Source organism: Hyperolius riggenbachi, chromosome 4 (assembly GCF_040937935.1).
Source record: "Hyperolius riggenbachi isolate aHypRig1 chromosome 4, aHypRig1.pri, whole genome shotgun sequence".
Taxonomy (NCBI): Eukaryota; Metazoa; Chordata; class Amphibia; order Anura; family Hyperoliidae; genus Hyperolius; species Hyperolius riggenbachi.
Window position 1 is genome coordinate 43,850,154 of NC_090649.1, and position 20,134 is coordinate 43,870,287.

The 20,134-nt window shown below is 47.7% G+C and overlaps 1 protein-coding gene across 1 annotated transcript in view; it reads right to left on the reverse strand.

Annotated features, from left to right (window-relative positions):
- LOC137504634 (uncharacterized) overlaps nucleotides 1-20,134 on the reverse strand; it is a 155,201-nt gene that overhangs the window by 54,960 nt on the left and 80,107 nt on the right. The window contains exons 11-12 of the mRNA XM_068233215.1: nucleotides 4,839-5,041; nucleotides 1,609-1,771 (exon numbers count right to left, since the gene is read on the reverse strand). Of these exons, the coding sequence (XP_068089316.1) occupies nucleotides 1,609-1,771; nucleotides 4,839-5,041 (366 nt within the window). The remainder of the gene's footprint in view (nucleotides 1-1,608; nucleotides 1,772-4,838; nucleotides 5,042-20,134) is intronic.

Below are 20,134 nucleotides of genomic sequence, written 5' to 3' on the forward strand. Positions count from 1 at the left end.
CCGCCTCCTGCATAGCTCCGGTCCTTGCCCCGTCCCTTCCCTCCAATCAGCAGGGAGGGAAGGGATGCAGGCGGGGACTGGAGTTCTGCAGGAGGCGGGGAGAGCAGCAGACTGACACTATAGAGATAAACACAGCCAGCTCTGACAAGCTGTTTGTCAGCAACGTGGCTGTGATTTATGAGGGATTGCAGAGTGCAGGGGGACCTTAGGGGGGTTTGGGATAGCAACAGAGGCTGGGCTGTATAGGCAGATCCAGCCTCTGTATGCAGATAATATTTTTCAAACCCACCTCGGGTTCTCTTTAAGAAAAGAGAAGCCTCTAGATCCTGTAGGGGTTTCACACTCTGTCCTCAGATCCACTATTGCCAAGCATGAACCCTTTATAGGAATCCAACAAGAACTTGATGGTGTTAAAACTTACGACCATCCTCTTCTTCAAGCCCCAGCGCAGTGTATTGCACCTGCACGAGCATCACTGCACCAGCGTGGTAATCATGAGCTGCTCCTTCACAAGTGGCTTTCTGCTACTGTGAAGGCGTGGCCAGGCTTCTACAAAAATAGGTGCACAGTCGTGATGTGCAGGAGGGTCCTGGGCAGTGGCATTGTCCAGAGGATGGCGTGGAAAGCCTCTGTAGGATTCAACAGCGTCTCTCTTCTTAGGTGAGGTAAGTTTACAATTTTTGACTCAAAGTTCCCCTCAGGTACATGTTTAGGCTGGACAAACTGCCTCACATCTAACGTCTTTTATGGGCCGCACAAGTCTCTGCAAATCTTCTGCACTTGTTTCTTGGTTTTGTTTTGCATGAAAAAAATACTGGCTGCACGCATCTATTTTTTAAATGCCGCAAGCAATGCTGATTCTACTGTATCTTTTCACAATTTATTAAAATCGCATGAAAACCCATTAACAAAAGTTAAAATTGAACCTAAAAAATGCTGTCACAGCGAGACGCAAAAAAGAAAAATGGCTGCAATTTTGCAGGTTAACAATTGAAAGGACAGCATGGGACTCTCCCCTTACAAGCAATTGTGATTGAAAATGTGTTCTGTCACTGTTAACTTTAAACTTCAAAATTTTTACAGACTGACGAAGGGGGAAAAAAATCTTTTAAAGATTTAATCACGGCATGGCTAATTTTCCTCTCAAAAATCTTAAAAACATTTTTTTAAAGCTAAAAGGTAATTTTAAAAAATAACATTTTTGACATGTTAGCTTTGACATCCAGCCCACATTTGGAGTTAAATGTCATACTTGGGGGCTTTAAAGTAAACCACAACAAATCGGCCCTATAGACTTCAATGCAAGTTTTTGAAATGGAGAACAATTCACTAAAACATTTTTCAAAAAAAATAGCAAATAGCAAAACTAGTTTGGGCAAGTCCTATAGTGGGGAAACGTTCAAATCCAACCCTGTTAGCCAACACGTTATGTTGTTTTTTTTTTCTCGTGGAGTATATAGTAGAGGGCAAAGAACACAACATTTCTCCTTTTCAACCCTTTCAGGCTTTAGCATATAATTATAATTTAATTTAACATGACTGGCTCTCTTGTACTACTTGAAACGCAAAAAATTTCAGTTAGAATTTTATTTGAAAAGAAATATTTACCATAATCCTTCTGAACCTTATAAAACAACGGTATTTTTGGTCTGTCTGCAAATTCATCGGCCTGGTTGACAAGTGCCTCATTTAGAACATCATAACCACAAAGCACCACCATCTTCATTGTGCCTAAATGGATAGTGAATATGGGGCCATACTTCTTAGATAGCTGTAAATATATCATTAAGAATGTTAAATGATAAAAAAAAAAAAAAATCTACACAAATTCTAAAAAGCATTGCCAAGCAGCGGCGTATCTGGGTAAACCAGCGCCTGTGGCAAACACTAAAATTGTGCCCTCCCCCCCAACCTTACCCACACCCCCACCACTCAAAATAGGCCCATTTTCCCACCCCCTCCATACCGGTAGCCCCCTCTCCTCCTCCCTGTGCTGCACTCAAAACTGCGCTCCCATGCTAAAATGTATGTATTGAGCCACCGCTCAAAAACAGTCGCCCCCTCCTCCTCTCCATGCTGCGCGCTGCATGTATTGAGAGCCTCCCCCGATCCTTCTCCACCTCTCGCCTCCGTCTTCACCGTGCTGCCGCCGCTAAAGCGTGCACAGACCTGGAATCAGCGGCGACCAGGAGACAGGACAGGAGACCGGCACATAGTAGTCACGCGGTGAACTTCAAATGACTGATGATGTCACTTCCTGCATTTGAAGTTCACCACACGGCTACTATGTGCCGTCTTCTGTCCGGTCTCCTGGTCGCCGCTGATTCCAGGTCTGTTCTGTTAGTGCTTTAGTGGCGGCAGCACAGGGAAGAAGGAGGGGGAGAGGTGGAGAAGGAGGAGGAGAGGCTGTCAATACGGAGAGGAGGAGGGGGCGACTGTTTTTGAGCAGCGGCTCAATAAATACATTTTAGCGGCGCAGCACAGGGAGAAGGGGGTGCGGGCATGGCGCCCATGGGTGCTGTGGTTTCCATGGCACTAGCCAATGCCATAGCTGCACCCCCTATAGATACGCCACTGTTGCCAAGGGTGCTTATACAACCCATTCATTATGGGTTCAGAAACTAGAAGATGGGAGCATTTGCAGCCTTTCAATAGATTAGCTCAGGCGTGGAACTTGAATTTGGGCAATAGTGGATGGCGTGCATTCATAACCATTGTATTTTGTTTTTTGATGACCCATATTGGCAAAGTTTATTTTTCAAAGGAAATATCTCTATCACATTCCCTCTCAATCTTCTATGCTACACTAACCTCTAACGTTGGTTGGAAATTTTCTGCGGAATTCTAAATGAGTTTACTTGGGGCTTCAGAAATGGGCTTACTTTGGCAGTAATTGGTATGCGGAATAGGGATGCTCAGAAATGCCAGTTTCAGATTCTGTGGAAATTCCAATTTCTGCCAGCGCTGATTACAGATTCCGAGATTATAATTTACAAGTAGTCATTTTTTGGGGTAATATTTTGTGATTGGCCAAATACTTCCATGTTGACTCTGCATTTCCTGATTGGTCCAATGCTCCCAAGTTCTGTGATTGGGCTAAAATGACCGTAATGCAGTAATGGGGTATTTTCTGCAGAAATCCGATTTCCGTGTTCTGTTTCCCGATTTCTGAGTTCCGATCAGAGATATAGATTTTCGCTTGGAAATTTCTATTCTGTGAAAATGAGCATCCTTATTAGGGATGCTCACGGAGTTCCGCGGAATTCATTTTTCCGCGATTGCGGCCGGAGTTTGGTGGTTCTGTTCCGTCGCATTGGAATGGAATTGCCTTAGCGCCATAGCGGAAATTCCGCGGAACGATGCGTAATTCTGGCGGAATGCGGAATTTTGTAAGCCAATCACAAGGAAGCCCATAGAAGAAGCTTGAAGTGAAAACAAGAGGATTTCTTCATGAAAGTAGGAATTTCTGCACCAATCAGAGGCTTACAAAAACCACCCAAACGGATTTCTGCATGAAAATCGGAATTATTTCAGCACCAATCACAGTCTTAACAAAAACCAATCAATCCTATGTTAGCAACCAGCTCCCTAGCTATCTCACCTATCCCAACCGTTTTGTATAGGTCGCAAAGCATACGCGACACCTCCTGCGGCACAAAAACCACCTCCATGGAACCACCGCCAGGTCCCAAAGCTTACACAGCACCTCCTGCGGCACAAAAACCACCGCCATGGGACCACCGCCAGGTCCCAAAGCTTACGCGACACCTCCTGCAGTGCTAAAACGACCACCATGGGACCACCGCCAGGTCCCATAGTTCAGGCGACACCTCCTGCGGCGCCAAAATGACCGCCACGGGACCACAGCAATGTCCCATGGTGTAAGTGACACCTCCTGTGGCGCCAAAACCACTGCCATGGGACCACCACTAGGTCCCATGGCTTAAGCGACACCTCCTGCTGCAAAAAAAAAAAAAAATGACCGGGGGAACAGCCAGTAGGTCCCATGGGCTACCATTTAGCATAAACAAGGTTTCATTTGCGATTACTTTAATTTTTCTGCCGGAATGCGGAATTCCGTGGAAATTCGCAAAATTCTGTGGAAATGTAATGGCAACAGAATTTAGCGCTGGCGGAATTCCTCAATTCCGGTGGAATGGCATTTGCTCATTCCGATCATCCCTAATCCTTATTGTAGAAATTAGCATGTGGAAACCAGAATTCCATGGAAATACTGCATTACTACAACTCTGAAATTTTAGCCCAATCACAGAACTTGGAAGCATTGGACCAATCAGAATGCAATTTTACAAGGCCCTGATACTTTTCTTTTCTAAAAAATGGAGCTGTGATGACTGTGATTGGCTCTCAGTGACCACAGAGTCAGGATCCAATGAAATTGGTTACTGACCGACTCATGAAGCTCTGCTTTAAAACGGAATATAACCCTGCATTTCAACTTTGCTCTAAAACATTATTTACAGTATATTATATGCAACCAGCATTTTTTTTTTTACTAGACCAGCATTGGAAGGGTTACACAGAGCTTTAACCCTTCCAATGCTAATCTAGTAAAAAAAAATGCTTTTTGCATATAATATGCTGTAAATAATGTTTTAGAGCAAAGTTGAAATGCAGGGTTATATTCCGCTTTAATTCTGACAGCAGAATGAGCAGGCTGCAGTGGTACCAGCCAGAGCCTTGCAAATGCCGAGAGTGGTAGGACCCCATGGCAAGAGTAGTTGAAATCTACGCCCTGGCAGGAATAAAAGGGCATAAACAGCAGGTAGATTTCGACTACTTGCATCTGGAACCAGTTAAGACAATTAAGATACTACCTGGATGAACGATTTGTAAGGTTTTCTCATGTCCACCAGGTGCATACTTCCAATAATGGGTAGAGGTCTCGGTCCAGGAGGGAGGTTCTTGCCCTTTTGTTGCTTCTGTTTGATGTAGACATTGGCCAAAAAAAGGATGACAGAGAGGGACACAAGAACGGTCACAGGTTCAATGGGAAACATGTCTTCATTATTACCTAGAGCTGGGAAAGCAAATAATGTACATGTCAGCAATGGATTGTGTCACTTCATGGTGACTATATTTGTGGAATTCATTTTGGTCTCACTAAGGCCCGGTTCACAATGGCAGCAAAAAAATGGTCCGTTCATGGATCGTAATGAAACAGATCATAACGGATGCGAATGGATCCAATGTTAAACTATGGATCGGTTCGCATTGGTCTGTTTGAACGCCTGAACAAGGTATATAATATAGGTTTACTATACACCAGCGGTTCTGGATGTAAGCTTGGCTTCAGGGGCATAAAGAGATGTTTTGCATATTCAGCAGCGGTACATTGTGGGTAACCACAGTTATACATATACAACTCAATCTGGACTCGACCCTTCTAGATCAATTTTCAACTTTTTATTTGCATTTACAAGCGGTGATACAGCAACAAGACAAGCACAACGTTTCGGGCTGCTTGCCCTCTCTCAAGTGCTCGCGAGAAAGGGCAAGCAGCCCGAAACGTTGTGCTTGTCTTGTTGCTGTATCACTGCTTGTAAATGCAAATAAATAGTAGAGATGGCCCGAACTTACGATTTTAAGTTCGCAAACCGGGTTCGCGAACTTACACAAAAACTTTGGTTCACGCGAACTTCCGCGAACCACAATAGACTTCAATTGGGGAGGCGAACTTAGAAAACTAGAGAAATGTATGCTGGCCACAAAAGTGATGGAAAAGATGTTTCAAGGGGTCTAACGCCTGGAGGGGGGCATGGCGGAGTGGGATAGACGCCAAAAGTCCCGGGGAAAAATCTAGATTTGACGCAAAGCAGCGTTTTAAGGGCCGAAATCACATTGAATGCTAAATTGCAGGCCTAAAGTACTTTAAAACATCTTGCATGTGTATACATCAATCAGGGAGTGTAATTAGAGTACTGCTTCACACTGACACACCAAACTCCCTGTGTAACGCACCGCAAACAGCTGTTTGTGTAGTGACGGCCGTGCTGGACTGGTGCGCACCACTGCGAGAGTGCAGGCCGTGGCGGTTTTCATGTCCATATGGTCGACGGGCTGTGGTAGCTCAATGATAGAACAACAGTGACTGTCCAGCTGATCAAATTTGGTCTGTCCACAATGAAGCAACAACCTTATTATCTTGGGTGTGCTCCCCCCCCTCCCCCGAGACACTCATATAGGCGGCGGTCATTGCTTCATTGTGATGCGCAAGCCCCTTCACTGCGGCAAGGTAATGATCACAAAGAGGAATTGGCACATGTACATTCATGCAGGAGGAGGAAGATATGTCACGCTTCCGTGCAGAAGCTGATAAAGATGAGGTGTTCTGTGTTAAATAGTCAACTACGTCCTGACAATATTGGGGGTTGATGGCACGTGCCTTCTTCTGAACACTGTACTTTGGTCGCGGGCCGCTCAAAATCACGACAGGGCGAACTCAAACAGACCCGCCAGGTGGCCTGCCTCTGCCTTTTGTTTTGTCTATATTGGGGGGTGGAAGGTATGCACTGATTTGACTAATACAATGTGCAGTCAGTCACACAGGTGCAGTTAACAGGTATGCACGGAGTGGTTAGTGGTATATCACACTGCCTGCGCTCACGTAGGTAAGTGGGTGCACTGAAGTGAACAACAGGTAGTAGGTATATGCAGTGATGGGTATTACAGACAGGCACAGTGGCACTGACTGACAGGGCTGTATATAATGCAAGTGGGTCGCACAAAAACAAAAAAAAAATCACAAGAACAAGATTAGCTCTCAAAAGAGCTGTTGAGGGGTGCTTTTTTAGCAATAACAATCAGCCAGGAGCAAGTAAACAAGCCTACCAGAGCCTAACTAAGCTTTCCCTATGAGAGTCTGCAGCAGCTATCCCTTCACTAATTGCAGACACACGAGTGAGTCCCCTGCCTGACGCTGCCAGCCTTTTATAAGGAGGGGTGGGGCTCCAGGAGGGAGTGTAGCCTAATTGGCTACAATGTGCCTGCTGACTGTGATGTAGAGGGTCAAAGTTGACCCTAATGGTGCACTATTAGGGCGCCATCGCGAACCACGGAAGTTCGCCGGGAACCGTTTGCCGGCGAACCGTTCGGGCCATCTCTAATAAATAGTTGAAAATCGATCCAGAAGGGTCGAGTCCAGATTGGGTTGTATATGTATGGACTTTACATTGGAGGCTTCATGTACCTCCTTCCGCATTCCGTGACTTCCCGTGTGATATTGGCTACAGTCTGAGGCCCGTGGACTTCCCATTGTTTGTATGTTGGGTATCCACAGTTACACACTTAAATCTGAATTATCGCAAGTACCTTCCTTTTTAAGAAGGCAAACCACTCAGATAATTTTGTTGTGATAAGTAGAGATGGGCCGAACCTCCGATTTTAGGTTCGCGAACCCGGTTTGCAAACCTACCGTGAAAGTTCGGTTTGCGCGAACTTTCGCGAACCGCAAGAGATTTCAATAGAGAGGCGAACTTGGAAATTTAGAAAAAATTATGCTGGCCAGAAAAATGATGGAAAAGATGTTTCAAGCGGTCTAATACCTGGAGGGAGACATGGTTGAGTGGGATACACGCAGCAGATTTGATGCAAACCACTGTTTTAAGGTCAGAAATCACATTGAATGTTGAATTGCAGGCCTGAACTGCTTTACAACATCTTGCACGTGTATACATCTATCAGGAAGTGTAATTCCCTCTTCCTTCCCTCCAGAGGAGGAGGATCTTGTCTTTTAGGGATTTGTAGGATGTCAAAAGCACACTCACATACATTGGCCAAGAATCGAACCCAGGTCAACTGCGTGGAGGGCAGCTATGCTCACCACTATACTACCAACACTACAGGCTGAAGCCAGCCTAGCTGGCCTGGGAAGGATGAAAAGCTAGGTGGCCATGCAACCATTCCTGCTAACCTAAAGCTTACTTGTGTCTTACAACACATTGGCTTAAGACTTTACCAAATCCAATGCTCCAATATGGGGAAGCTTCTCTGTTTGCTGTTTTTGTTGTTTTTTGTTCTTTTTTTAAGTGTGGTGTCAGGAACCGGCCCCGTGGCAAGCCTGCAGATACGTCTCCCTACTGCAGGTTTGACCAGATCGAGAGGGGAAGCAGCCTCAGTCGAGCTAACACAAGGCTGTGACCCCTCAGAACACTTCTCACTGCCACCACTAGCTGTTGCTAGACACTTCCACTCTGCTGTCGAGTGATCTGCACACAATCCGCGTTTCCGTATTCAGGTGAGCTTTGCGCTTTAGGCTGAATATGGGAACGCCACAACTTTAAAGAGGAACTGTAAACAAGGATTGAACTTTATCCCAATCAGTAGCCGATATCGCCTTTCCCACGAGAAATTCTTACCTTTTCTCTAATAGCTCATCAGAGGAGTCTATATGGCTGATATTGTGTTGAACACCACACACACACACAGACACACAGACACACACACGCACACACACACACACACACACTGTACACAAACACACACACACACACGCGCGCACACACACACACACACTCTGCACACATACATACACACACACACACACACACACACACACAGACACAGACACACACACAGACACACACACAGACACACACACACACACACACACACACACACACACACACACACACACACACACACAGTACAATTGTACAGTAGCACGGCACAATCAGGCACAGTCTCTCCTTCTAGGCTATGAGCGTTAGTTTAGTACAGCAGAAGTCAAACTTATTAAATAAGGATTTAATATTCCAGAAAAAAAGTGGAACAATGCAGAAAATAATATATACAAAAGATTTACAAAACAAAGTAAAAGTTACAAAGTAAAGGTTACAACGATACACACAAGACATGTTGCAGAAATAAAAGGAAAATAAACATTACCAGCATATAGATCTGGGCGTTGTTGCGAGGGGCACGCGGTTCTGGTCCGACCAGGTTAGTCCTAGCGTTTGGTTGCTATCCCCAGAGAACTACGAGTTGTTAATATCTTATGCCACTTATTTAGTCCGATGTGTGGCCCGGGGCCACTCAAATGTCCAGATCCAGGAATAATCCAATTTCCTACATAACGCGTGTCATATGCTTTCTGTGATATGCAACTTCAAAGCGTTCCTGTTTTAGCTTGTGAAGTTTGCAGAGATTTCCCATCTCTATTTTACACAGGTAAAATTGTAGTCTAGCACATACATCAAAAGATTGTGGGGTGAAGCTTCCTGGCTGTCATATGTCAATTCCAGAGTTTCCTGTTAGCCCCTTGAAGTTCCCAGACGCCGGTATATTGGCTTGTTTATATATACACACAGTTCAAAGCAATGCAACCCCTTTGCAGGATGCAGGACAAAAGAGGGGCTCGTTATCTAATTACCTCTTTCCTTGCTGGAAGGTTACCGGTGACAAAGCAAAGTATACATATGAGACAGTAGTCAGACCAAAGGGTCCGATCACCTGTATAGGCTTCAAAGCAACTGTCTGATTAAGTGTTTCCTAATTAGAAACAGACAATGGTAGCTTCCCCTGCTGGACATTAAATGCATAGTTAATTTACATTTTACATACAGGAAGTCACATGAAGCCCAGTGTCCCATTACCCTGAAGCCAGCTGGCTTTGAGCAGACTTACACATATGACATAGGCTGAAAAATGAAATACATGGCTTCCATGCGATACCATATGGCTGCTATGTTCTGCATATTACCGTACATATCATCATCATCACATATATCCTCACATGTGGTGTCAAAGTTCACTCATCTCTTCAACTACAAGAAAGGCCCAGGAGTAGTCTTAGCTACCGTAATATCTATGTTACGGCAGGGCCCTTATAACACTTTCTCTTACAGGGCTATGGAAACCGTTTCCCCCCAGGAGCCTCCTGAATACCTCTTCCCCCCACCCATGATTGTTCAGAGCAGTGACAGTCGCAGGAGCACATTACCTAATTCTGACAGGACAGGATCTCTTCACTACTCCATGGAGTTGCATCGTGCAGCCTATTAGCACGCAGCTCTCCTGACCCTTCATGTCATGTGATAGGAAGCCACAACCTAATAGGCTGCAGGACACAGCTACATGGAGTAGTAAAGAGGTCCTGTCCTGACGGAATTTGTTAGGTAAAAGTATGCTCTGCTGCCTGTGTGTACTTAGCTTATGTCTTTGTATAAGTATAAGTGATGAAGTTAAATAGCTACTTACTTTCCCTCTTCTGTGACATGGCAGTGAGGTATCAGGCTCAGTATAAGTCTGGGCGATTAAGTGATGATCTGTTCAAATGAGCTGTTGCTTTAATCATTTGTCAACACTGCTACTCCCTTTATACATTATTTGGAGTCTTCACTTTTGTGAATATAGACAGTGCATGCCCATTGGGCATAGAACAGGTCACAAGGAAAGATAGCTGTGTGTTCATGTGAGTTTTCAGAGGGGAAGGGGGAGGAGCAGGATGTGCTGTGTTTATCTTGAAAGATCTACATAATGGTGTGCCTAGGAGCACATTTATATGTACAGAAAAGCATGGGCTTTCTGCCTTGTGCGTTTCTGCATGTTTTTGTGCGTTTTCTGTGTATTTTGTTTTCATGCATTTTATGCATTTTTGGTGTGCTGGCATGTTTTCAATATTCTCCCTTTGTCCATGGAGAAAAATACAGCACCATATTGTAGACAGCAGGGGGAGGTGGCAGCGCTTCCCAAAGCAGGCTGCATCTGAATGACTACCAGCATAGGTGTGCAGAGCCTAATTATAGGCAGGATGCACATCTCACATTCAAAACAGATGTACCGAATTACCATTAATGAAGGATGTTAGCTTCAAAAACAGTTTTCAAGCAAAGTATTCTATACTGGACCCTTCCACCACGATGAGGCCATCCTTTCCAAAGGGACCCTAACCTCTAGATAATTACTAAAAAAGTATAATATTAATCTGGGAGCAGCTGGCCATAAAATGGTTTAAACATTTTTTTATAGACAACAGGGGAGAAATGGCAGCGCATCCTAAGACCAGGCCGCATCTGAATGACTACAAACGTGCAGAGCCCCCCTCCAGAGGCAAAACAGATGCTAAATGATGCACTGAACCCTAACCTCTGAAAGAAACAGAAGGCAAACATAAGTATCAAATGGGAACAGCTAGCCACAGGTAAACTTACATTTTTTTAGATAGCTGAGAGAGTTGGCAGCACTTCCCAAAGCAGGCTGCATCTGAATGACTACTAGCATAGGTGTGCAAAGCCTAATCATAGGCAGGATACACAACTTGCATTCAAAACAGATGCAGAAACTTAACATTAATGGAGGATGTTAGCTTCAAAAACAATAGGATGCACTGCTAATTCTCCCCAGGAATCAGGCAAGTGACAGGACTGGCAGGAATTGTGCAAGTGACAGGACAGGCAGGGATCGGGCAAGTGACAGAACTGTCAGGGTTCGGGCAAGTGACAGAACTGGCAGGGATCGGGCAAGTGACAGAACTGGCAGGGATCAGGCAATTGACAGAACTGGCAGGGATCAGGTAAGTGACAGGACAGGCAGGAATCAGGCAATTGACAGGACTGGCAGGGATCAGGCAATTGACAGGACTGGCAGAGATCAGGCAAGTGACAGGACTGGCAGGGATCAGGCAAGTGACAGGGCTGGCAGGGATCAGGCAAGTGACAGGACTGGCAGGGATCAGGCAAGTGACAGGGCTGGCATGGATCAGGCAAGTGACAGGGCTAGCAGGGATCAGGCAAGTGACAGGTCTGGCAGGGAGTAGGCAAGTGACATGACTGGCAGGGATCAGGCAAGTGACAGGACTGGCAGGAATTGTGCAAGTGACATGACTGGCAGGGATCAGGCAAGTGACATGACTGTCAGGGATCAGGCAAGTGACTGGACTTGCAGGGATCAGGCAAGTGACAGGACTGGGAAGGATCAGGCAAGTGACAGGACTTGCAGGGATCAGGCAAGTGACAGGACTGGCAGGGATCAGGCAAGTGACAGGGCTGGCAGGGACCAGGCAAGTGACAGGACTGGCAGGGATCAGGAAAGTGACAGGACTGGCAGGGATCAGGCAAGTGACAGGACTGGCAGGGATCAGGCAAGTGACAGGGCTGGCATGGATCAGGCAAGTGACAGGGCTAGCAGGGATCAGGCAAGTGACAGGTCTGGCAGGGAGTAGGCAAGTGACATGACTGGCAGGGATCAGGCAAGTGACAGGACTGGCAGGAATTGTGCAAGTGACATGACTGGCAGGGATCAGGCAAGTGACATGACTGTCAGGGATCAGGCAAGTGACTGGACTTGCAGGGATCAGGCAAGTGACAGGACTGGGAAGGATCAGGCAAGTGACAGGACTTGCAGGGATCAGGCAAGTGACAGGACTGGCAGGGATCAGGCAAGTGACAGGGCTGGCAGGGATCAGGAAAGTGACAGGACTGGCAGGGATCAGGCAAGTGACAGGACTGGCAGGGATCAGGAAAGTGACAGGACTGGCAGGGATCAGGCAAGTGACAGGACTGGCAGGGATCAGGCGGTGCCTGCACAGTAGAGTTGATCCGATCGGGCTCAGCTATTTCCGCCTAGCCTGAAAGAAAACCGGTAATCAGGGATGAGCTCCGGAGGAATTCTGAATTCAAGCCTTGTCATATCACTACCACGCTTCTTGCTTCAACCCGGAAGGAGGAAGCAGTGGTAGTCACGTAACGCGGCTTGGAATGCAGCGTGGGAGGTGCCCTGGGTCGGATTAAAGAAAGAGTCCGCTGGGTACGTTTAACTCTCCCTCACCCACCCGCTTAGGTGCATTGATGTATACACAGATGTATTCTGAATGAAACCCATTCAAAATTCATCTAGAGCTCATCCCTGCTGGTAATGTGCCGGCATGAGGCTCTCACAGGATTGTTATGATCCTGGAAAAACTGAGGAGGATGGGGGTAGCCTCATTAGGATCCAGAGGTTAGCACCCCATAGGGGTACTTTTTTCATACAGATTCTCTTTAAAGGGAACCTGACCACAGACTAAAAATGTAATTTGTACTTTCTTTGAGTTTCCTCCAGCCCCTCTAGCCGGCCAGGTCCCTTGGCATCCGGTAGCGTGCAACTTTGCCGGGAGTCATGCGCAACTGTCCATGTGCCAGGCTCGATCATGCGCCCATTGTTGTGAGTGTTCTGTACATGCACGGTTCTAGAAAGAATGAACTGTGCTTGTGCAGAACGCTAACAGCTACGGGCACGTGATCGAGCTGTGCAAGCGCATTTGTGCATGATTACCGTGGAAGTTGCATGCTACCAGAGCCACCACCGGGAGAACGAAGGGAACCCGGAGGAAGCTGAGGGAGCTTGTGGGCTTAGTGGAACTGTCATCCATACTATCTCAGAAAAAAAACACATATACAAGTAGATAAATACTTGCTCTACTTTCATAGCATTGATTTTAGTGATTTTTCTACAGTAAAAAAAAAGAGAAAATACAGTTGCTCTTTAACTCATACACTACAGAGCCCTGTGCTGTTGCATTTCATATGTTAACTAGCTAATTAAATAAAAAGGCTGCTAAATAGTTACTTACTTAGCTGCCCGTTTATTTATTTATCTAGGTGCATGTGAAAACAAAAGCGGCTGTGTAGTGTGTATCAGCCAGTAGTGTTGGGCGAACAGTGTTCGCCACTGTTCGGGTTCTGCAGAACATCACCCTGTTCGGGTGATGTTCGAGTTCGGCCGAACACCTGACGGTGCTCGGCCAAACCGTTCGGCCACATGGCCGAACTAAGAGCGCATGGCCGAACGTTCCCCGAACGTTCGGCTAGCGCTGTGATTGGCCGAACGGGTCACGTGGTTCGGGCCCGAACGCGCTCTGATTGGCCGAACGGTCACGTGGTTCGGGTAAATAAATACCCAAACCACGTCATATCTCCGCCATTTGTCTGTGGGTTTAGCTTTGGGTAGGCAGGCAGGGTAGTTCGCTCTCCAGCCACGCTAGCCAGGGTCCCCCCCAGTCATTGTGTGTCGCTGCTGGGAACAGTAGTACACCGCTCGCTCAGCCACACTATATATAGCATTGTTTACTGCCACTGTGTACCTCGCTCAGCCACGCTATATATATAGCATTGTGTTTTCTGACACTCTGTGTACACGGCTTAGCCTGACTAATATAGCATTGTGTGTACTGCCACTGTGCACCTCGCTCAGCCACGCTATATATAACATTGTGTTTTCTGACACTCTGTGTACACGGCTTAGCCTGACTAATATAGCATTGTGTGTACTGCCACTGTGCACCTCGCTCAGCCACGCTATATATAGCATTGTGTGTACTGCCACTGTGCACCTCGCTCAGCCACGCTATATATAGCATTGTGTGTACTGCCATTGTGCACCTCGCTCAGCCACGCTATATATATAGCATTGTGTTTTCTGACACTCTGTGTACACGGCTTAGCCTGACTAATATAGCATTGTGTGTACTGCCACTGTGCACCTCGCTCAGCCACGCTATATATAGCATTGTGTGTACTGCCACTGTGCACCTCGCTCAGCCACGCTATATATAGCATTGTGTGTACTGCCACTGTGCACCTCGCTCAGCCACGCTATATATAGCATTGTGTGTACTGCCACTGTGCACCTCGCTCAGCCACGCTATATATATAGCATTGTGTTTTCTGACACTCTGTGTACACGGCTTAGCCTGACTAATATAGCATTGTGTGTACTGCCACTGTGCACCTCGCTCAGCCACGCTATATATAGCATTGTGTGTACTGCCACTGTGCACCTCGCTCAGCCACGCTATATATAGCATTGTGTGTACTGCCACTGTGCACCTCGCTCAGCCACGCTATATATATAGCATTGTGTTTTCTGACACTCTGTGTACACGGCTTAGCCTGGCTCTATAGCATTGTGTGTACTGCCACTGTGCACCTCGCTCAGCCACGCTATATATAGCATTGTGTTTACTGCCACTCTGTGTACACCGCTCAGCCAGACTATATACCGTTGTTTACTGACACTCTGTGTACACCGCTCAGCCAGACTATATACCATTGTTTACTGACACTCTGTGTACACGGCTCAGCCTGACTATAAAGCATTGTGTGTACTGCCACTGTGCACCTCGCTCAGCCACGCTATATATAGCATTGTGTTTTCTGACACTCTGTGTACACGGCTTAGCCTGACTATATAGCATTGTGTGTACTGCCACTGTGCACCTCGCTCAGCCACGCTATATATAGCATTGTGTTTACTGCCACTCTGTGTACACCGCTCAGCCAGACTATATACCGTTGTTTACTGACACTCTGTGTACACCGCTCAGCCAGACTATATACCATTGTTTACTGACACTCTGTGTACACGGCTTAGCCTGACTAATATAGCATTGTGTGTACTGCCACTGTGCACCTCGCTCAGCCACGCTATATATAGCATTGTGTTTTCTGACACTCTGTGTCTATACGGCTTAGCCAGACTATATAGCATTGTGTGTACTGCCACTCTGTGTCTGCTGGGCCTGGGAACAGTAGTACACCGCTCACCCGCCACTGTATAGCATTGTGCTCTGTGTCGCTGCTGGGAATAGTGGTACTGTATAGCATTTCTGTACTGCCACTGTACTGCTGCCAGTCAGCGTGTACTGTAAGGATAAGTGAAATGAGGAAGAAATCCGGTGAAAGAGGAAGGGGCAAGGGAAGAGGTGTTTCCCCTGACGGTTCACGTACAGGCCACAGGGGAGCACCCAAGAAAACCCACTCAATACCGCCCATGTTGTCCAGGACAACAACCCTCACAAATCCAAAAGAACAGGACCAGATAATTACTTGGATGACCTCTCAAGCGTCCAGCAGTGGGTTAAGCAGCACCAGCACATCACGCACGAGGTCCGAGTCCTCAGCCAGTTACAAGGAGCCAGTGGGCACAAAGCTGACACAACCGGCAGCGACACCACGCACACAACTGCCAGATAACCAGTCCTATGAATTACCTCAGGACACAATGGGGTATTCGCAGGAGCTATTCCCAGCCCAACAAACTTCCACCTATGAAAGGTCAATGGAGGAACAGCCAGAAATGTTGTGCCCGGATTCACAACCATTAACTGTGGGAAATGCACCGCGCACTGAAATACAAGGCGAGTCCGAGGAGGACTCGGAAACCCAAATCCCAGAGCAAGTTGGGCAGGAGGGGTTGCAATTGCAGGAGGTCGGCCGACAAGATCTGGAAGACGACGTTGGAGTGAGCTGCGCAGAGGTTGTTCTGGGGAGCTCTACTCCACGGCAGCGGCCCCCCACAATGACATATGACGAGTTTGAGGAGATGGAAGAGGAGGGTATGGACAATGTGGACAGAGACCCAGATTTTATTTGTGAACGAGAACATCGCCGTCGTAGCAGCAGCACAGATGAGTCTGTTGAAGAACCCACTGCTGCACGAGTTCGCCTTGTGCCACAAGGTAGGCGGCGCGCAATTTCAGGCACCACAAGCGTGGAAGTTAGAGTGAGAGGCAAAAGAGGAGGAAACAGAAATCGCCAGCAAGGAGGCAGGTGCTCCAAAGTCTGGGCTTTCTTTGAAGACTGCACTGAGGATGTTACCATGGCGATTTGCAAGGTGTGCAAGACTCGCCTGAGCAGGGGGAAAAGTATTAACAACCTCTCCACCACCAGCATGAGCCGCCACATGCTATCCAAACATCCCACTCTGTGGGCAAACGCGGCAGGACAGGGTACCAGCAACACTGCCTCCCTTGGGTTCACCAGACTCACCACCAGACCCGCCTCAGCAGCAGCAGTAGCCCAGCCATTGCGTGGTTCACAACATTCACAAACATCAGACGACGCTGACACTGTCACTTTCCGGAGTAGTGCTCTTGAGGTCTCCCAGTGTTCATCAAACACAACAACCAACAGCCCTTCCGTGTGCAGCGCTACGGTTCAGTTGTCTGTGTCGGAGATGTTTGAGCGCAAGAGGAAATTGCCAGCAAATGACCCCCGGGCCGTGGCAGTAACAGCCAGCATAGCCAAGCTTCTGGCCTGCGAAATGCTGCCATATCGAGTGGTGGAGACAAACAGCTTCAAGGGCATGATGTCAGTGGCCATCCCACGTTACGTGGTTCCCAGCCGCTACCACTTTGCGCGCTCTGCAGTGCCTGAGTTGCAAGAGCACGTGGTCAGCAAAATAACCCGAAGCTTGAAGAATGCCGTTGCCTGCAAGGTTCACCTCACCACTGACACTTGGACGAGTGCGTTCGGCCAGGGTCGATACATCTCCCTTACCGCGCACTGGGTGAACCTTGTGGAGCCTGGCAGCGATTCCTCACCTGCTACGGCGCGGGTGTTGCCCACGCCGCAAACAGCTGCACCGCCGTCCCTCCCACTGGATAACAACAGCAGCACCTACCTCTCTGACTCCTTCTCCTCCAACGCATCTCAAAGCTGTACCTCATCCGGAAACGCTAACCCAGCAGCAGTAGGATCGTGGAAGCAGTGCAGCACAGCTGTTGGCATGCGTCAGCAAGCGTTGCTGAAGCTGATCTGCCTTGGGGATAAGCAGCACACAGGGGAGGAAATTTGGAAGGGAATAAAGGAACAGACGGATTTGTGGCTGGCACCGCTGGACTTGAAACCGGGCATGGTTGTGTGTGATAATGGGAGTAATCTCATTCGCGCTTTAAGGTTGGCTAAGCTGACACACATCCCTTGCCTGGCGCACGTGATGAACCTAGTAGTTCAGCGGTTCCTGAGGACATACCCAGGCGTGGCCGATCTTCTGTTGAAGGTGCGTCGAGTGGCCAAACATTGTAGAAATTCCAGTACTGCTTCGGGGGCACTCGCCAAGATGCAGGAGCGCTTCAATCTCCCCCACCATCGCTTGCTGTGTGATGTCCCTAAGCGCTGGAATTCTACGCTGCACATGCTAGCACGCTTTTGTGAGCAGAAGAGTGCAGTGGTCCAGTACATGACGGCGCAGTACCGAGGCGCATCCGGACAGCTGCCAAGCTTCTGTGGATCCGATTGGGCCAACATGTTGGACCTCTGCCAAGTCCTCCAAAATTTTGAGCAATCCACGTTGCTTGTGAGCAGTGACAACTCTTCAGTCAGCATTACCATACCACTGCTGTGTTTACTGAAGAGGTCAATGTTGAAAATCAAGGAAACAGCTGTCATGATGCAACTGGGGGAATCTGAAGGAGAAAACGATCAGCGTGATGGTACCAACATCAGGCCATCCGCCTCAGGGAACGCTGGCCCCAGCAGCTATGACGAAGAAGAGGAGGAGGAACAGCTGGAGTTGGAGCAGGAATTTCATGCCACCACTGACGAGGGCCAGAGCGGTGCACGTTGGACTTTCACAAATCAACGCGAATGGTCAGCAGAAGCAGACCAGGAGGAAGGTGACGACTATGATGCATCACAACAACTATCACAACGCTCACAAGAGGATGATGAGGATTCTGGTAGGACTCTGGCACACATGGCTCAATTCATGCTAGACTGCATTGAACATGACCCACGCATTGTGCGCATTCTGGACAACACCAATTACTGGGTTTATACCCTTCTGGATCCACGGTACAAACACAATGTTCCAAAACTGCTTGAAGAAAGAGTCAGACAGGTCAAAATGGAAGAATACCAGCAGGCCCTTGTGGAGACTTTAGAGAGGAGATTGACATCCTCCCCCTCCTCTAGCCAGTTGTACGCAGACAGACTGACTTCCGCAAACCCAGGACGACCAGGAGGGCAGCAAACAACGCAAGCCGCAGCTAGTGCCCAAAAGGGAACGGTATCGGCAGTGTCCTTGGAGTGGGAAAATTTTCTGACACCCATGCAGCAGCAGCCCACTGAACAGCAAGCGTGCAGATCCACCTCCAACACCGATCGCCTGGAGAAGATGGTCAAGGACTACATGTCAGATGACGTAGCTGTGTCGAACAATCCATCTGCACCCTTCAACTATTGGGTATCGAAGCTAGACACCTGGCACGAACTGGCAATGTACGCAATAGAGGTGCTGGCTTGCCCGGCAGCCAGCGTTATGTCGGAACGTTGTTTCAGTGCTGCCGGAGGCATCATCACAGATCGGCGTATCCGCCTCTCCACAGAAAATGCAGACCGTCTGACTCAAATTAAAATGAATCAATCCTGGATTGGAAATGACTACGCAACACTCCAGGACCCCAACCAAGTAACATGACCAATGAACATCTGGGATGGTGTAGCATTTCCGGTCCCTGTTTATTGAACCTCTCATCTGTATTACATTTATGACTGCATGGCGGCAAAAAGCATTGCTGCTATATCCGCACGCTTTTTGTCCTCATGCAAGGCCTAGGTTGTTGTGTCTCAAAAACCGTGGCCTTCTCCTCCTGCGCCTGCTCCTGTTCCATCACGTCTGCTGCTGCTGGGTTAGCGTTGCCGCGTGGTCCCTGTTTATTGAACCACTTATCTTTATTACATTTATGACTGCATGGCGGTACAAAGCATGCTATCCGCACGCTTCTTGCCCTCATGCAAGGCCTGGGTTGTTGTGTCTCACAAAGCGTGGCCTTCTCCTCCTGCGCCTGCTCCTGTTCCATCACGTCTGCTGCTGCTGGGTTAGCGTTGCCGCGTGGTCCCTGTTTATTGAACCACTTATCTTTATTACATTTATGACTGCATGGCGGTACAAAGCATGCTATCCGCACACTTCTTGCCCTCATGCAAGGCCTGGGTTGTTGTGTCTCACAAAGCGTGGCCTTCTCCTCCTGCGCCTCCTCCTGTTCCATCACGTGTGCTGCTGCTGGGTTAGCGTTACCGGTCCCTTTTCCTGGAACCTCTTATATGTATTACATTTATGACTGCATGCCGACAAAAAACATGTTACCTGTGCAAAGAAAACAGACATTTCCCGCATTTAAAAGACAGTTTTCCCTTTGAAACTTTAAAATCGATTTTCTCAAAAACTATAAGCTCTTTTTGCTAATTTTTTTTTCCTCTTGTACCCACTCCCAAGGTGCACATACCCTGTAAATTTGGGGTATGTAGCATGTAAGGAGGCTTTATAAACCACAAAAGTTTGGGTCCCCATTGACTTCCATTATGTTCGGAGTTCGGGTCGAACACCCGAACATCGCGGCCATGTTCGGCCTGTT